The 18,172-nt window shown below is 36.4% G+C and overlaps 2 protein-coding genes across 3 annotated transcripts in view; one reads left to right on the top strand and one right to left on the bottom strand.

The window, feature by feature from the left end:
- Positions 1 to 6: 6 nt before the first annotated feature.
- Positions 7 to 16,361, bottom strand: LOC107699731 (thrombospondin-4-B). Its single transcript, XM_016501073.1, has 21 exons — positions 16,117 to 16,361; positions 15,218 to 15,415; positions 14,879 to 15,126; positions 13,091 to 13,205; positions 12,891 to 12,973; positions 12,433 to 12,487; positions 12,108 to 12,277; positions 11,472 to 11,609; positions 10,678 to 10,752; positions 10,402 to 10,581; positions 10,159 to 10,263; positions 9,093 to 9,200; positions 8,847 to 9,006; positions 7,943 to 8,061; positions 3,349 to 3,401; positions 3,092 to 3,273; positions 2,617 to 2,844; positions 926 to 1,122; positions 533 to 705; positions 305 to 444; positions 7 to 228 (listed from the first exon to the last, which is right to left on the bottom strand). Exons 1-21 carry the CDS (start codon positions 16,193 to 16,195, stop codon positions 188 to 190), a joined length of 2,847 nt encoding a protein of 948 aa, XP_016356559.1. The 5' UTR covers positions 16,196 to 16,361; the 3' UTR covers positions 7 to 187.
- Positions 16,362 to 17,649: 1,288 nt separating this feature from the next.
- The window catches only part of mtx3 (metaxin 3), a 5,198-nt gene continuing 4,675 nt past the window's right edge, over positions 17,650 to 18,172 (top strand). For both annotated transcript variants that reach the window (XM_016501071.1, XM_016501072.1), the window contains exon 1: positions 17,650 to 17,757. In XM_016501071.1, the coding sequence (XP_016356557.1) occupies positions 17,677 to 17,757 (81 nt within the window). In that variant the 5' untranslated portion in view covers positions 17,650 to 17,676. The remainder of the gene's footprint in view (positions 17,758 to 18,172) is intronic.

Genomic DNA, 18,172 nt, shown 5'->3' with positions numbered 1-18,172 from the left:
CTTTCCTGCTGAACTGCATTTTTGTGAGTGAACATTACAGAAGTCTAAATTCAGCATAACTATAAAACTGGATTCGTCTTGAATGCAAAAGTCAGTAAATGGTCTGTGTTTTACTGGAAATATGAGTACCCAAAACATCAGTCACATCACAAGTAGTGCTCTCCAGTTTCATTTCATCTTCGTTTCATTACTGCTGGGCTTGTTCTGTATAGTCTTCCGGGATTGTGTCTGTAAATGTCATAAAATATATATTAAGATACACACTGAAATGAATAAGAATGCATTGTTCAAGCACTGCACTCACCATTACAGCGGTATCTCAGATTGGACCAGATGATGTTTTCCTGTGAAAAGCAGAACACTCCAAGCCGGCCTCCTCTCATACTGGTGTCAGTAACCACTCCAGAGTCTGCAACCAAGTCGGTACCTTCATAGAACTTTACTCTGTGCCAAAACAGAGAAACACCACAAACACGTTTCTCACATCCAAATCCAGTAAAGTCTGAATTCTCCAGTATTTACGGCGTCTGACCTGATGTATCCCACTTGGGGTCTGTGCATCAGATTCCAGCGGTAGGACACCTTGTCCTTCCAGCCCACATTACGAGGGTCTTTCCACAGCATGCGCACTTGATCATTTGTGTCTCCAGTGTGCCACAGAGAATTCCTCAGGAACTCCCCTGGCCCGGTTTTAGACTTCACAGCCTAGAAATGCAAATATATTGATTCATGTCTGTGTGTTTATTATTTAAATTGAATAATCAAATCTATCAAAATAACTATTTGGCTATAGCTTTAACATCCGTTAAGTGTTTTTGCACGCTTCAGAGTTTAGCCACAGCCACATTTCTATATTCGCCGAGGGCTCTGTGGAGCAGCAGTAATGATAAAAGCAGACAGTAATAGAGATGAAGAGCGCTGGGACCTTAAGCTGAATGCCAGGCTCAGCCACGGCTCTGAAGGGCACGGCCTGCCAGTACGTCTGCTCCGTCTGCTTCCACATCACCACATAGAAGCTGGAGGAATCCTGGTAGCCGAAGATGAAGCCTGCATAGTCATCATCGGTCACTGTATTCACGTGGAAGGTGCCCTCAAAGTCCACGCCACTGAATGCTGTGTACCCTGTTTGTGGTGGCAAGATTGTGTCACATTTTGGCCAGATTTTCATTTAAAAACAAAATACTAAAGCTCATGTTTCAACCATGATTTAACCAAACTGATACAGAAATGAGATACTCAAAAAAATAAAAATTCTCTCATCATTTATTCACTCTCATGCCATCCTAGATGTATTTGGCTTTCTGTCTTGTGTGAAAATGAAGATTTTTAGAAAATGAATACATCTGTGAGAGTCCATATAATGCAAGTGGACAGTAAACTAAAAGCTGCTGCTTCAAAAACATGCAAAACAAACACAAAAGTAACCCCAGTTTAATGTCTTCTGAAGCGAAACGATAGGTGTGAAAAATACTCATATTTTACACTTTTTTAAACTATAAATTTGCTTCAGAAGACGCTGATTCATCCACTGTGGTTGCATGGATTACCATTGCTTTTGTTTTGTGTGGTTTTTGAAGCATCAACTTTGAGGGTCCCATCCACTTGAATTATATTATCTTACAGAAATTTGTGTTTCACAGAAGAAAGTCATATAAATCTGGTACAACGTAAGGGTCAGTAACTGATGAGGGAATTTTTTCATTTTTGAGTAGAGTACCCAAAAGAGCTCACCCAAAAAGAAATTCTTTGCGCACAAAAAGTATTCCTGTACCTTCATAAAATCAAGGTTGAACCACTAATGTCACATTGACTATTTTAATGATTTCCTCACTACCTTTCTGGGCCTTAAACACGGTAGTTGCATTGCTGTCTATGCAGGGTCAGGAAGCTCTAGCGAAACGATAGGTGTAAAAAATACTCATATTTTACACTTTTTTAAACTATAAATTTGCTTCAGAAGACGCTGATTCATCCACTGTGGTTGCATGGATTACCATTGCTTTTGTTTTGTGTGGTTTTTGAAGCATCAACTTTGAGGGTCCCATCCACTTGAATTATATTATCTTACAGAAATTTGTGTTTCACAGAAGAAAGTCATATAAATCTGGTACAACGTAAGGGTCAGTAACTGATGAGGGAATTTTTTCATTTTTGAGTAGAGTACCCAAAAGAGCTCACCCAAAAAGGAATTCTTTGCGCACAAAAAGTATTCCTGTACCTTCATAAAATCAAGGTTGAACCACTAATGTCACATGGACTATTTTAATGATTTCCTCACTACCTTTCTGGGCCTTAAACACGGTAGTTGCATTGCTGTCTATGCAGGGTCAGGAAGCTCTCAGATTTCATCAAATATATCTTAAATTGTGTTCCGAAGATGAACAAAGATCTTACAGGTTTGGAACGACATGATGAGGGTGAGCAATTGATGACAGAATTTTCATTTTTGGGTGAACTATCCCTTTAAGAGAAAACAACATAGCTTTACTTAAAATACCAATTAAGACCAGTATGAATTTCCAGGCTGGTTTATGCTGGATTGGTGCTGGTTTAGCTGGTCTTTTCACCATGGAAATACTCAAGATGATTTGAATGGTGTGGGTCACATAAACATACCAACAGCTAGTCCTGGGTCACTATTCATGGTTTGGACAATCTCCATTCCCTGATTAAGAACAACCAAGTTGGGGTCAATCTGAGCCTCTCCCTCTGGATCCAGAACCACGGTCTGATAGGCTCTGAAGTCAGTCAAAGTGATCTCTGCATTCTCAGGGCAGGTGTCGATTCTGTCTATCACATGATCTTTGTCAAAGTCTCCAGCGCAGTCATCACCCACCCCATCATCTGACAAAGAAGAAGAGCGAAAAAAACAAAAACGTTTTGCTTATTTTTCTTTTTATCAGTGGTCTGATTTTTGATGGAGTCCAATATAGATTTGTAAGGCACATTATGAACAATATTTGTCACTTAAGTCACACTTTAAAACACAAATGTCCTTGTATTAGCATTAAAAAAAATTTAAACTAAAACATTTGTCTTGATTAATTGAACAACTTATGACATCCTACTAAACAAATGTTGCTGTGCGTACTGTTTTCATCCTTTTGGTCTGGGTTTGGCACCAGTCTACAATTATCTTTATTATCCAAAATGCCATCATTATCATCGTCATCATCACACTCGTCTCCAAGTCCGTCCTTATCAGTGTCCAGCTGTGCGCTGTTGATGATTTTGGGGCAGTTGTCTTTGGTGTTCTGATGACCATCACCATCACTGGAACAAAAGATCTACGTTATAAACTTGTTTTATATTGACCGTCAAAGAGAAAGGTAAAAAATCAGACTCTACCTGTCAATGTTTGTGTCACAAGTGTCTCCAACAAGATCATCGTCAACATCAGACTGATTGAAAGAAAACAGAAGACAGGTTAAAAATATTAATAATGAAAATGACATATTTAACATACAAAATATACTAAATACACATTATACAACAGTTTGTTTCCCTGAATCTGGAAAAGAGGCCTTAAAAGAGTGCTGATATAGGAACCTAACAGCACAGGGACTTGTTTGGATAGCTTCCTTTGTTTGTATTTGCACCAGTAGGTGGCAGCAAGTGACTGTGTGGTGACTGAATCTTTCATTCAACAGTTTCACTCAAAACGTTGATTCATTCCAGACCGGATGAGTGAATCATTGAATCATTCACTCAACCGATTCTGTCAGAGTCACGAGAGGTTGTTTCTGCTTTGGATTTGTTTTCTCTAACTGTTTTCCTTGGTGAAGCAAAAAAAAAGACAAAATAGCTGGCAATTTTGTGTATATTAATTTAATTATTGTTTGTAATTAAACTGTTTTTTATTGTTTATATTGTTTATTCACTGAACTGTTCTCAGAATCAAAGCAACTCAGAATCGTGTTGTTTTGTGAATATTAGCAGGCAATGAGTCAGTGATATTTAGGGACAACAGTACTCTTGCTCGTTTAATATTGTTTAACTAGATTGGTCAGCATCGTTTGATGGTTTTTGGATATGTACAGTGATAAGAGGGATTCTGCCAGTATGGTAAGATGCTATTTTGTGTAAATAAATCTCACTAAAAACTCAATGTTGTGATGCTAGGCAGTATGAAACAGTGTTATTTTATTTTTATTTTTTTTTTGCATTATTGAGGTACTATTATAGTTTTATTCATATTTTTGAATTAGTTATTATTTTTATATTTTTAATTTTCATTTTTTTTCAGTAAAGTTTCAGTTCATTTTTTGTGAATGTTTTTGTCATTTTTATGATTATTTTGTTATTATTTTTCAAATATGTCTATATAGTTTTATTTATTTACACCTTTTGTACATCAAGTTAAACTAAATGTAAATTAAAAAAAAAACTTTTTTGTGGTTTTAGTTTGTTAACTATAATAACCCTTGTTTAAAACATGGATAACTACTAATTTTGAGATAGACAGTTGATAAAATGCCTAAATAATTTGACTCCCTAAAACAGAGGTAGGAAAGCAGTTTTCAAGAAACAGTGATTTTTAAAAACTAAAGCACTAAAAGAGTTATCCATTTAAATTAGGTTCAAATTTAGTTTTAAAAACTAGATGACACGAAAACGTAATTTTATTAAAAATACACAGAATAGAATAGAATTCAGGAACAGGCAGTAATAAAGTTGTTTGGCACCTGGTTGGGGTTTGGCACCTCAGGGCAGCTGTCACATGCATCACCAACACCGTCATTATCTTTGTCCTTCTGGTCAGGGTTGGGAACCCTCTGACAGTTATCCAGGATGTTCTTCAAACCTATCAGAAGTAGAGAATGTACATGGATGCATTCAGTGATTCATCACTAGAGTCAGAGCCAGAGCATAGAGCCAGAGCACCAGTGGTATAAATGAAAGTATTATACAGAGGTATACTGTCTAAAATGTCACTGAATCGAGCAAACTCCACCAGGAGAAATGCACTGCGTTGTTTGCGGTGTTATACAGTGATGTCTTTGTGTGCAGTTTGTCGGGTCATGTCACAAGGTGGCGGTGTTTTGGAAAGACTTCTGTGGAATAGTTTCCACGCGTCAGCAGCTCTTGGCGCAGGTTCTTGGTGGAAATGTGGTTGCTCAAAGGAGACATGAGCAAGCTCTAAAGTATCAAGTCAAGTGTCTGGATTTCTGCCTTGATGAACAGACCGTAAATGTCAAGCGCTGCCTGGACTCTATTTTACATTTTTCAGACTGGAACAAATAATTGTCGATTTGAAAGAAAATGATCAGTGTGGTGCCGCAGAAGCTGTTAATATCCCTACAGGTCACTTCAGTTTTACATGACCCGTGCAGGCTAAAGAGCGCTCTAATTTGAGCTTTAAAACACAGAAGCTTCTGTTTTTCCTCATAAAATGACCTAAGCACAGGAAAATCCTGATAAAAAAACAGGCCCAAGGGTGAAAAGGATATTTAAAACCTAACACCCCATTTCTGCAACTAAATAAAATACACAGCAGCCGCAGAGCAGATGGAATACTGGCAGAGATTGGAAACGTGTGCAAAAATTGTGAAGTTGATTTTTGACAAAATAAGACCTGAATTCAATTACCATCCCCGTCTATGTCATCATCACAGGCATCTCCCAGTCCGTCTTTGTCTGTGTCCCGCTGGTCCGGGTTCTCCACGTTTACGCAATTATCACAAGCATCACCATGGAGATCTTTATCACTGTTCTTCTGGTCTATGTTAGGAACCAACCAGCAGTTGTCCTGTAGGAATACAATCATGCAAGCACTGACATTGAAGGGAGCTTCTCAGTTCATCAAATCATGATCTAATGTTGATTAATCTGGACCTGATCATTGAAGATGCCATCACTGTCTGCATCCTCATCACAGGCATCTCCCTTCCCATCTCTGTCTGCGTCTTCTTGGCCCGAGTTTGGAACAAACATGCAGTTATCCTGAAAATGATAAGTAAAATAATCTGGTATCACTTTACAATAAGATTTAGTTTGTTAACATTACTTAATACAACAGCAAAAACATCAATTATTCTTTAGTTCTTAAAGGGTTAGTTCACCCAAAAATGAAAATTCCATCATGTCGTTCCAAACCCGTGACACCTTCGATCATCTTCAGAACACAAATTAAGATATTTTTGATGAAATCCAAGAGCTTTCTGACCCTCCATAGACGGCAATGTAACTGAAATGTTCCAGTGGTTCAACCGTAATTTTATGAAGCTACAAGAATACTGGCAGAAGATGGTCATTTGGAGGAGAAGAAATTGTTGAATAAAATTATTTTTGTATTCTTTGCACACAAAAATATTCTTGTAGCTTCGTAAAATTGCGGTTGAACCACTGATGCCACATAAACTATTTTATCGATGTCCTTACTACGTTTCTGGGTCTGGGAACATTTCAGTTGCATTGCTCTCTTTGGAGGGCCAGACAGCTCTTGGATTTCATCAAAAATATCTTTCTTTATGTTCCGAAGATGAACGAAGGTCTTACGGGTTTGGAATGACATGAGGGTGAGTAATTATTAATGACGGAATTTTCATTTTCGGGTGAACTAACCCTTTAATCTTGATTAATGTTAAGTTTAACATAGTAATTAAAATGATATTAACAATTTCAAGTTGTGTAAATGTTATTAATTTATGAATGAAAATGAAAATAAACACTATCATTCAAAGGTTTGTAATGCAATTGTAAAGAATAGTAATCTTTAACAATATTACTGTTTTTATTGTATAACTGAACCCAAACTTTTGTGGAAATGTATATTTGTAAAAATGACCTCGACTGATAAATGAAGAGAATGTTGTTCATTGTCAGTTCATGATATCTAATGTGTTAACTACTGCTAATAAACTAAACTTCTAACAAAAATAACAGGTCACGTGAATATCACCTTCTTGCAGGTTCCATCTCTGCACTGAAGTTTCTTATCTGGATAAGCGTCAATGTCTGTGTCCTTTCCACAGACGTAGCCATTTCCTGCCCAGCCAATTTTGCACTAAAAGCAACAAAGATGTCAGCTGAGAAAGCTGTGTCCTGGCTCAAAAGAATGGCATAGAATATCACCAACATCTCTTTATGTTTTCTTGAAATGCACAAGTAGACAAAACATCTGTGTGAATGCTTGACGTCTCACCGCACAGCTGATGCTCTCATCTCTCTCCACAACACACTCTGCGTTGACGTCACATGGATTTGGCTGGCTGTTCCCACACAGCCTGTCAGTTAGAGGAGCAGGGTCCAGGCCAGTACTTATGCAGCCACTACTCTGGTCACCCGTGAATCCAGTCTTGCAGATCCCACAGTGAAACGCACCCTACAAGAAAGCAAGTTTCACATTTAAACTATATTTACTGTACCTGCCACTGGCCACATTAGTACAATGGGTAAACTAGGATAGCTGTAGTCTTACCACTGTGTTATGGCAGTATGAATTGGGTGTGCAGCCACCGTTATCTACCTGGCACTCATCAATATCATTACATATCTGATAAAAAATGATAAATATGGTGTTAATCACAGTATGGTACTAAAATCACAAACAATACCATTTTTACTATGTGTATCATGGTAATACTATTTTTGAACTTGTAGTTGTAATTGGAGTACCGTGTAAATATCATGGTATATAATACGGTAATCATTCTGTATCATTGGCATACATTAGAGAGTGCTTCAAAATGTCTTATTACATAATATGTTTGAATGTTACAGTTGATAAAATGCCTAAATAATTTGACTCCCTAAAACAGAGGTAGGAAAGCAGTTTTCAAGAAACAGTGATTTTTAAAAACTAAAGCACTAAAAGAGTTATCCATTTAAATTAGGTTCAAATTTAGTTTTAAAAACTAGATGACACGAAAACGTAATTTTATTAAAAATACACAGAATAGAATAGAATTCAGGAACAGGCAGTAATAAAGTTGTTTGGCACCTGGTTGGGGTTTGGCACCTCAGGGCAGCTGTCACATGCATCACCAACACCGTCATTATCTTTGTCCTTCTGGTCAGGGTTGGGAACCCTCTGACAGTTATCCAGGATGTTCTTCAAACCTATCAGAAGTAGAGAATGTACATGGATGCATTCAGTGATTCATCACTAGAGTCAGAGCCAGAGCATAGAGCCAGAGCACCAGTGGTATAAATGAAAGTATTATACAGAGGTATACTGTCTAAAATGTCACTGAATCGAGCAAACTCCACCAGGAGAAATGCACTGCGTTGTTTGCGGTGTTATACAGTGATGTCTTTGTGTGCAGTTTGTCGGGTCATGTCACAAGGTGGCGGTGTTTCGGAAAGACTTCTGTGGAATAGTTTCCACGCGTCAGCAGCTCTTGGCGCAGGTTCTTGGTGGAAATGTGGTTGCTCAAAGGAGACATGACCAAGCTCTAAAGTATCAAGTCAAGTGTCTGGATTTCTGCCTTGATGAACAGACCGTAAATGTCAAGCGCTGCCTGGACTCTATTTTACATTTTTCAGACTGGAACAAATAATTGTCGATTTGAAAGAAAATGATCAGTGTGGTGCCGCAGAAGCTGTTAATATCCCTACAGGTCACTTCAGTTTTACATGACCCGTGCAGGCTAAAGAGCGCTCTAATTTGAGCTTTAAAACACAGAAGCTTCTGTTTTTCCTCATAAAATGACCTAAGCACAGGAAAATCCTGATAAAAAAACAGGCCCAAGGGTGAAAAGGATATTTAAAACCTAACACCCCATTTCTGCAACTAAATAAAATACACAGCAGCCGCAGAGCAGATGGAATACTGGCAGAGATTGGAAACGTGTGCAAAAATTGTGAAGTTGATTTTTGACAAAATAAGACCTGAATTCAATTACCATCCCCGTCTATGTCATCATCACAGGCATCTCCCAGTCCGTCTTTGTCTGTGTCCCGCTGGTCCGGGTTCTCCACGTTTACGCAATTATCACAAGCATCACCATGGAGATCTTTATCACTGTTCTTCTGGTCTATGTTAGGAACCAACCAGCAGTTGTCCTGTAGGAATACAATCATGCAAGCACTGACATTGAAGGGAGCTTCTCAGTTCATCAAATCATGATCTAATGTTGATTAATCTGGACCTGATCATTGAAGATGCCATCACTGTCTGCATCCTCATCACAGGCATCTCCCTTCCCATCTCTGTCTGCGTCTTCTTGGCCCGAGTTTGGAACAAACATGCAGTTATCCTGAAAATGATAAGTAAAATAATCTGGTATCACTTTACAATAAGATTTAGTTTGTTAACATTACTTAATACAACAGCAAAAACATCAATTATTCTTTAGTTCTTAAAGGGTTAGTTCACCCAAAAATGAAAATTCCATCATGTCGTTCCAAACCCGTGACACCTTCGATCATCTTCAGAACACAAATTAAGATATTTTTGATGAAATCCAAGAGCTTTCTGACCCTCCATAGACGGCAATGTAACTGAAATGTTCCAGTGGTTCAACCGTAATTTTATGAAGCTACAAGAATACTGGCAGAAGATGGTCATTTGGAGGAGAAGAAATTGTTGAATAAAATTATTTTTGTATTCTTTGCACACAAAAATATTCTTGTAGCTTCGTAAAATTGCGGTTGAACCACTGATGCCACATAAACTATTTTATCGATGTCCTTACTACGTTTCTGGGTCTGGGAACATTTCAGTTGCATTGCTCTCTTTGGAGGGCCAGACAGCTCTTGGATTTCATCAAAAATATCTTTCTTTATGTTCCGAAGATGAACGAAGGTCTTACGGGTTTGGAATGACATGAGGGTGAGTAATTATTAATGACGGAATTTTCATTTTCGGGTGAACTAACCCTTTAATCTTGATTAATGTTAAGTTTAACATAGTAATTAAAATGATATTAACAATTTCAAGTTGTGTAAATGTTATTAATTTATGAATGAAAATGAAAATAAACACTATCATTCAAAGGTTTGTAATGCAATTGTAAAGAATAGTAATCTTTAACAATATTACTGTTTTTATTGTATAACTGAACCCAAACTTTTGTGGAAATGTATATTTGTAAAAATGACCTCGACTGATAAATGAAGAGAATGTTGTTCATTGTCAGTTCATGATATCTAATGTGTTAACTACTGCTAATAAACTAAACTTCTAACAAAAATAACAGGTCACGTGAATATCACCTTCTTGCAGGTTCCATCTCTGCACTGAAGTTTCTTATCTGGATAAGCGTCAATGTCTGTGTCCTTTCCACAGACGTAGCCATTTCCTGCCCAGCCAATTTTGCACTAAAAGCAACAAAGATGTCAGCTGAGAAAGCTGTGTCCTGGCTCAAAAGAATGGCATAGAATATCACCAACATCTCTTTATGTTTTCTTGAAATGCACAAGTAGACAAAACATCTGTGTGAATGCTTGACGTCTCACCGCACAGCTGATGCTCTCATCTCTCTCCACAACACACTCTGCGTTGACGTCACATGGATTTGGCTGGCTGTTCCCACACAGCCTGTCAGTTAGAGGAGCAGGGTCCAGGCCAGTACTTATGCAGCCACTACTCTGGTCACCCGTGAATCCAGTCTTGCAGATCCCACAGTGAAACGCACCCTACAAGAAAGCAAGTTTCACATTTAAACTATATTTACTGTACCTGCCACTGGCCACATTAGTACAATGGGTAAACTAGGATAGCTGTAGTCTTACCACTGTGTTATGGCAGTATGAATTGGGTGTGCAGCCACCGTTATCTACCTGGCACTCATCAATATCATTACATATCTGATAAAAAATGATAAATATGGTGTTAATCACAGTATGGTACTAAAATCACAAACAATACCATTTTTACTATGTGTATCATGGTAATACTATTTTTGAACTTGTAGTTGTAATTGGAGTACCGTGTAAATATCATGGTATATAATACGGTAATCATTCTGTATCATTGGCATACATTAGAGAGTGCTTCAAAATGTCTTATTACATAATATGTTTGAATGTTAGAGGTCGGTAAGATTTTTTAATGTTTCAAAAGAAGTCTCTTATGCTCACCAATGCTGCATTAATTTGATCTGAATTTTTCGCAATCATTATTCTAGTTTTGAGTGTCACATGATCCTTCAGAAATCATTCGAATATGCTGATTTCAAGAAACATTTCTCATTAATATCATGTTGAAAATAGTTGTGCTGCTTAACATTTTCATGAAAATTGTGATTTTCAGGATTCTTTGATGAATATAAAGCTCAAAAGAACAGCATTCATTTGAGACAGAAATCTTTTTTAACATTATACATTTTTGATCAATTTGATGCATGACATTTTTGATCAATTTAATGCATCCTTGCTGAATAAAAGTATCAATTTCATTAAAAATAAATCTTACCTACCCCAAGCTTTTGAATGGTAGCACACACACACACACACACACACACACACATACATACACACTGGTTAATTAAATTTAATTATTTTAATTAACTGTCCCAAATACATACTTGTTTGTTTGTCTGAGCATAGTGAACGCCCACACCCTGGATCTCTGGACCAGTGAAGCCTCGTGGACACTTCTCACATCTGAAACCTGGTGCAGTGTTAATACACCGAACACCAGAGAAACATGGGTTGAACTGGCACTAAAATTGAACAGTTTAAAAGGTTAGCTGGATTTATGATGTTCAACAAACAATGCTCTGTAGTAGTACATGGATGATTAAGTCAAACGATTGCACTGCGATCTGTGAAAAGTTCTATAAAACCATTGGAAAATTACCTTAGAGCCTACGTAACAGTTTAAACAATTATTAGTCTAATAAAACCCTTATTGAGACATGATTATATGTTAATAAATCATTATGTGTTGTGTTCCTAACTGAGTTTTATTGTTCATCATTTAGGTAGAACACAATGTCAGATGTGTTGAACAGTCTGTGCTATTGATATACTGCAGTGAGTAATGGAAATAAATAAAATAAAATAAAACAACTCTTCATGAGTGTTCTTGTTCTCTCCTAAGTACCCAACTACGAGAGAAGTAAACAGGAAATAAGTGGCCAGATGAACATCATGAACAGCAAAACTTGACCTAAAGAATAGTATTATGATGAACAAAAAATCAGCATCTTAAGTCTAACCTCATCTACATCATCACATTGGACACCATCTCCAGAGTAGCCCTCAGGACAGGGTGCACATTCCACACCTTCAGCTGTTTCGATACACATGTCCGGCTTAAAACAGACCCCTGGCCTGCACTTGGACTGCTTTTTATCCTGTAGTCCTGCTTTGTCCCGTCCAAACGCATCTAAATGGTAACAGAACACTTGAGTTCACCTGTCCTACACCTTCAACATCCTCATTATAAGCCTCTAATAATTGACTTGACTGAGCACAGACACGAAAAACTGCTAAATGTTTTCTCATTATAGCTGTTTTGTAACTTTTTAACTAAAGTCTTACCATTGCATTGAACACACTCCATGATAGTCTTTCTCAAGTCAGCGGTTTCTTTGGTCTGTTATGAAAACAGATTGTTATTATGCTGTTATTATTATAAGGGTAGTTCACCCAAAAATGGAAAGTCTGTCATTACTCTCATTACATTGTTACAAACCTGAAGTGGAATATGAATAGGGGATTTTCAAGCTTCAAATAACCAAAACAACATTTTTTATCATAAAAGTAGTCCATAGGCTTCTTTAGCTTTGTGTGAGCACTAGATTGATAAACATTAATAATCTCCCCGCCATTATTGAAGCAGTGAGTTGAAACCTGATTGATGCAGGAATCATTCAGACTGATTCTGTCAACTGATTTAGTGAAAATAATGATCTGTTCCTGAAAGAACTCAAAAGAACTGTACTTTTTGTGTGAACTATCCCTTTAAGGAACTGTTTTCCCACTCAATTTCAAATTACCTGCTGATCGACCTTCTGTTTCAACTCTTGGATCATTCGCATGAGCTCAAACATTGGGCCAGCTTCCATTTTTGAAGTTGTTCCTGCAGAAATGTAACATAATGATATTCTCTGTATTCGGAAAAAAAAAATCAAATAACCAATCATTAACAAAACTAAAGCTGAATAAGACACAGATGACAGAGAAACAATAGCCTCACCTAGTAGCTGCAGTGTTTCCCTCTGTTCACCCTGCTCTGGAGCATTGCAGTCCTGAAGCTCTACCACATTATCAATAGACTCATCAAGCACGAGTTTGAGGTCTGTCAACTTGTCCTGTAACACAGGTACATATTCACACACTGTAACATTTTTTTTGTAATTTTTACAGAAAAACACTGTTAAATGTTACAGTAAAACACGCTAATTGATTAAGTGTAAGTTACCTTACACGGTGAAAAACTGTTAATAATTTAACACCACATTACATGTAATTTTACAGTAAAATACAGTCAAATTTATGGGTTTTGCAAGTAAAAAAGTCCCTGCATGACTCATCATGTGATTATATTTTGTACAAATAATTTTGTTTCACACAAGTATTGGCTGTGATTTATGGACAAGTCACTTGCAATGAACTCTGATTGATCATGTGGCTTTTTTATTGTGCCACCTGTATATTAGGGTGGTTATCAGCAGGGGCGTTACCTCTGAGGAGGCAAGGGAGGCAGTGCCTCCTCAAAATATTGGATGAGAAAGAAATTTGTAGTACAAAAGTAAAACAACGCCAATATTACAAAATACAACATTAAAAAGTGCATTAAATCACTTTTTTTTCTAACAAAAAAAAAAAAACATTATCTAACAGCGACACTAGCAGGTAAAGTTACAGCAGGAGCTCATGTCTCTCTCGCCTCCACTGAGCCCATTGAGTTTTAACAAACCCCTGATGCGTGCGGTAAGTTTAGTGGGGGATCATTGAGAATGAATGGGGGAAAGTCATGTGAGAGGAGGCAATGCCTCTATCGCGATATGATTGTATATGACTGGTTATGAATCCCACCTCTTGTGTTTGTGTGCATTCCGCATTCACAAATATAACGGTGTTAATGGGAAGACTAATTTTAAAAAGTAAATAAACAACTCACACACTTAGATAAGCTATAACCACTTTGTAACGTCAAAATAAGATTCAATAAATTTAATAAACCAGCTTGGTGAAATTTAAAGTAGCCTAAATCTCTGTCTGTGACCAATATTTACCAAGCTTTCATGACTGATGATCTGAAAAATTCAATAATAATAATCATTTAAAAAAATATTAAAAAGAATAGCTGAATGTAAGTTCACAAATAAAATATACTGTTTAAATGGTTACTGCCTTGAGTTATTATTTTGGAATAAATGTAAAATGCTTAAAAACACTAACCTGATTAGATTCATACATGACTTTAATAAATATAATGTTGATTACATTGTTAATGTAAAAATATAAAATAGAATAGTTTTTTTTTAATTTTTATGATAGTGTAAGTAATGTATATTTAACAGATTCATACATGACTTTAATAAATATAATGTTGATTACATTGTTAATGTAAAAATATAAAATAGAATCGTTTTTTTTTTATTTTTATGATAGTGTAAGTAATGTATATTTAACCAAGATATTGTGACTGGGACATGAATTTACATTTGATTTAAAAAAACAAACAAAAAAAAAAACTTTGAAGACTTTGCCTCCTCATTTCAGAACACCACCGCACACCACTGATTATCAGTATATTTTAAGGTAAAAAGGCAGATATTGGTAGTGTTCAGTAGGCATATTAACATTATATCACTTAATGAAATATATTGTTACAAGTTGTAAAATATACAAGTATCCTGCAAAACCTGTAGTATTTTTTACGATGAATTTTTGACAACCAGAGATGCCAGTTTTTTTACTGTAGATTAATTTTTTTTACAGCTTACTGTATGCATAGATAAATAGAATAATGAATTACCTCGGATGAGGTTGGCAGGGTCTTGAGCGTGACTCGTTTTGGGCCCTGCGGCAGTGATTTGAAGGCCAGCGGCACGTCCTGCACTCTCTCCACCAGCCTGCAGTCCACATAGAGGGCCGTGGTGGGGGTGCCCTGCTGCAGCCCGCTGAAGTGGAGCAGTATATGGTGTTGTTGACCATCTGTCAGTGGCACTTTACCGAAATTGGTTGATCCAACCTTTCCATTGCTTTTCAGATATTTCAAAACGACTGTGAACAGAAAAAAGTATTTAGTGTACATATCAAGTTTCTATTGAGCCACTGAACATAAAGCACATTAGTGAGCTCTGATCACACAAACCTTTGTTTAATTTCCCCTGAACGGTGAAATCAAAATAATCTGTGTTGTCTAGGGCATTGAAGATGCGGAAGACCCGAGTTGGAGCTTTGTTCTGCAGCTGCAGGCTTGCCAGGATAAAAACGTTGTCCATGTTCTTTGCCTGTATTCCTCCTTGCAGAAGGTCAGGTAAGCAATCCGGTGACACCAGAAGATCATAAACTGCAAAATTAGCATTTTTGTCAACAGATTTGCACTGGATACTGATGGTTTTTGATGCATTTGTGTAATACACGTTATTCCGCTACTCTTTTGTCCAGGACACAATATAAAAAGCAACCAATAAGGTCATTGACAAATTTGTCCTCAGCTAATGGTCATTTCATAGATCCCTGTAAAAAATCAAAAGTTGAGAAAACTTACAAGTTTACGGCAACCAGCTTCAAGACATTTTTGAGTTTTCTCAACTTCTTGTATTCAGTTTATCCAACAAAAAGTTGAGAAAACTCAAAAATCTCCTACAAAATCAAGTTGAGAAAACTAAAAAATCTCCTGAAGCTGGTTGCTTTAAACGTTAAGCTTTCTCAACTTTAGATTTTTTACAGTAAGTGTTCAGTTCCACATTTGTTAATCCCACTGCATGCTGGGGGATTTCCAGATAATTTATGACATTTATGGAGTTATAAATGACCTGCCTAACTAAAAAATTTTTTTTGCTAATATTGATATTATATTTGATCAGAAATTAGCTGGTTTTCATTTATTTCACATTTTAACAGAAGAAAATTAAGGCATGTACACTTTTATTCATAAACAGTTTTGTAAATATATGCAAATAAAAAATGCAAGAATATTAACATTCACAAAAAGTTTTAATTTCTTAAATATTAAATATTTAACTATTATAAGGTTTAAGGTCTTACCAATTCCTTGCGTTTTCACTGTATCAAAGAGTTGTAAAATTAACTGTAAACTGAATATGATTCTTATCCAAGTACCCATTGTGGATTTTTTTTTTATGTCACAAATCCAGTTAAAGAGTTCCACCTTATTCCTGGAAAAATAGTTTCTGCTCTGACCCTTGATTCAGTCTTGATCATTAGCCGTCAAAACAGAACTGCCTGTTCCCTGTAGCCCTGCAGATGAACGAGAACCAGACTGGTGCTCAAGTGATTTACGCTTTTCAGATGTCTCTCTCTATATATAAGGTGTGACCAAGCACCTCCTCCAGAATGCTTCTGTGCTTTTACCAGAAAGCCTTCTAAACCTTCTAAAAGAGCTCTTTGTTAATGATGGTAAATGATGGGAGGATATGCTTTGGTTTTTGGTCAGAACCTGCGCCAGTTAAAGGTTGCAATGAATATTCTGGTTTAAATTATCTAATTAAACAAATGCTTTTGAAAGCAAAAAAAAAAAAAAAAAGAAAAAAAAAGAATTCGTTTGTTCTTATTTTTACATTTATCATTTTCAATTAAACCGTACTTAAAAGTTGCAACTGAGGATTTTTACACAGAAATAATAATGGCTTAACAATTCGACTGCACTTAACCAAACAATCTGTCAAAAAAGAAAGAAAGAAAGAAAGAAAGAAAGAAAGAAAGAAAGAAAGAAAGAAAGAACACATTTACAGGAATGATCTGGCGTGACATGTCCCTGCTGAGTCTTGCCAGTTTGAGTGTTACGACAGATGAGTTATGGAAAATCAGTTAAACTTTCAGCTTCATATGAATGAGTTTACCACATTAACTCTACAACTGCCTGTGTATTGTATCCTGCAGATTCTCAAATAAAGAAAACAGATTTCATTCTTTAAAAAAATAAATAAATGAAAAACCTAGCAGAATTCTTTTATGATTGTAAGTTACAGATTACAAGATACCCTATTTAAAATGTAATAATAGTGTAACTATTTCAGTTACGTTATTAAAGTAGGCTAATGTAACTAATTACATTTGATTACTTATGATTACTTTTCTAAATTTCTAATACATGTTTTCAGCTTTTAATCATTTTCAAACATTTAAAGCAGGCAGGGTTAACCTTACACTATAGGGCTCAACACTGATTACTGTCAGACTTTCAAAATCCTTCTTCACTTGAATTAAGACTATAATAATTTAATTTTAAATTAAAAGAGTCAATTAAAATCGGTATGTGTGAGAAAATATTCAGATGTAATCCCCGTAATAATAGTAAACATTTTCATAAATAACTGTAATTTAACTACACGTTTTTTTCTCAGTAACTACAACTGATTACAGTTACTTGTAGCTAGTTACTCCCCAACACTGTTTATTTATATATTTATTTGCTGAATTTGGCAAAATCATTTCTTAACTGATGTATTTTTTTAAATTAAATAAAAAGTAAGGTTTTGGTTTCTTATTTTTCGGTTTCTTGCTTCCATTTATGTATTTTAACAAACATTTGCTGGGTGCAAGTTCTCTCCTGGCGCACTGGGATGCTCAGTGGTGCACACCAACATGGCGGAACCCATGGAGCTGCTCTGCTGGGGAGGCGACTGGGATCTGCCATCCGTGCACACAGACTCTCTCATCGTGCTGGTAACTACACGGCTTATTTTAACGCTTGTGCTGTATGCATATTCACAGTGTAATTTTTAATCACGAACGTCGATGCATTTTTGGAGAGACGTGTCCTGGGATCCGGATAGCTGTACGTTATCCGAGTCACTTTGATAAATAAAAGTCTCTACACTATTTATGCGCCCGTTCAGTTGTCAGCTGATGCTTTCTGTTGCCGTAGCTGTCATGCAAAAAGCAGCTTGACTTAATTGCATTGCATTGATATTTAAGCTGATATGTGTCGCACAGCTCCGGGTTTTATTTCTTGAAGGTCAGATGAATAATGCTGATAGGATCTGAAGGGTGTGGGCTCCTTTTAAACGCTTTTCACCTAGATTATAGGTTATAAACAAGTGCTTGTGTTTTGTGCTGGAGTATAGATTTTTTTTTTTTT

Source organism: Sinocyclocheilus anshuiensis, unplaced genomic scaffold (genome assembly GCF_001515605.1).
Source record: "Sinocyclocheilus anshuiensis isolate Anshui unplaced genomic scaffold, SAMN03320099.WGS_v1.1 scaffold278, whole genome shotgun sequence".
Classification (NCBI taxonomy): Eukaryota; Metazoa; Chordata; class Actinopteri; order Cypriniformes; family Cyprinidae; genus Sinocyclocheilus; species Sinocyclocheilus anshuiensis.
Note: the sequence above shows the minus strand (reverse complement) of the source record. Positions and strands in the feature narration are given on the sequence as shown.

Excerpts from the sequence above, each read along its gene's own strand:
- LOC107699731 (XM_016501073.1), bottom strand. The coding sequence starts at position 16,195 with ATGGGTACTTGGATAAGAATCATATTCAGTTTACAGTTAATTTTACAA. Across the intron at positions 15,416-16,116 it reads AGTGAAAACGCAAGGAATTG|TTTATGATCTTCTGGTGTCA; the intron begins GTAAGACCTTAA and ends CTAATTTTGCAG. Across the intron at positions 10,582-10,677 it reads CATACTGCCATAACACAGTG|GGTGCGTTTCACTGTGGGAT; the intron begins GTAAGACTACAG and ends GCTTTCTTGTAG.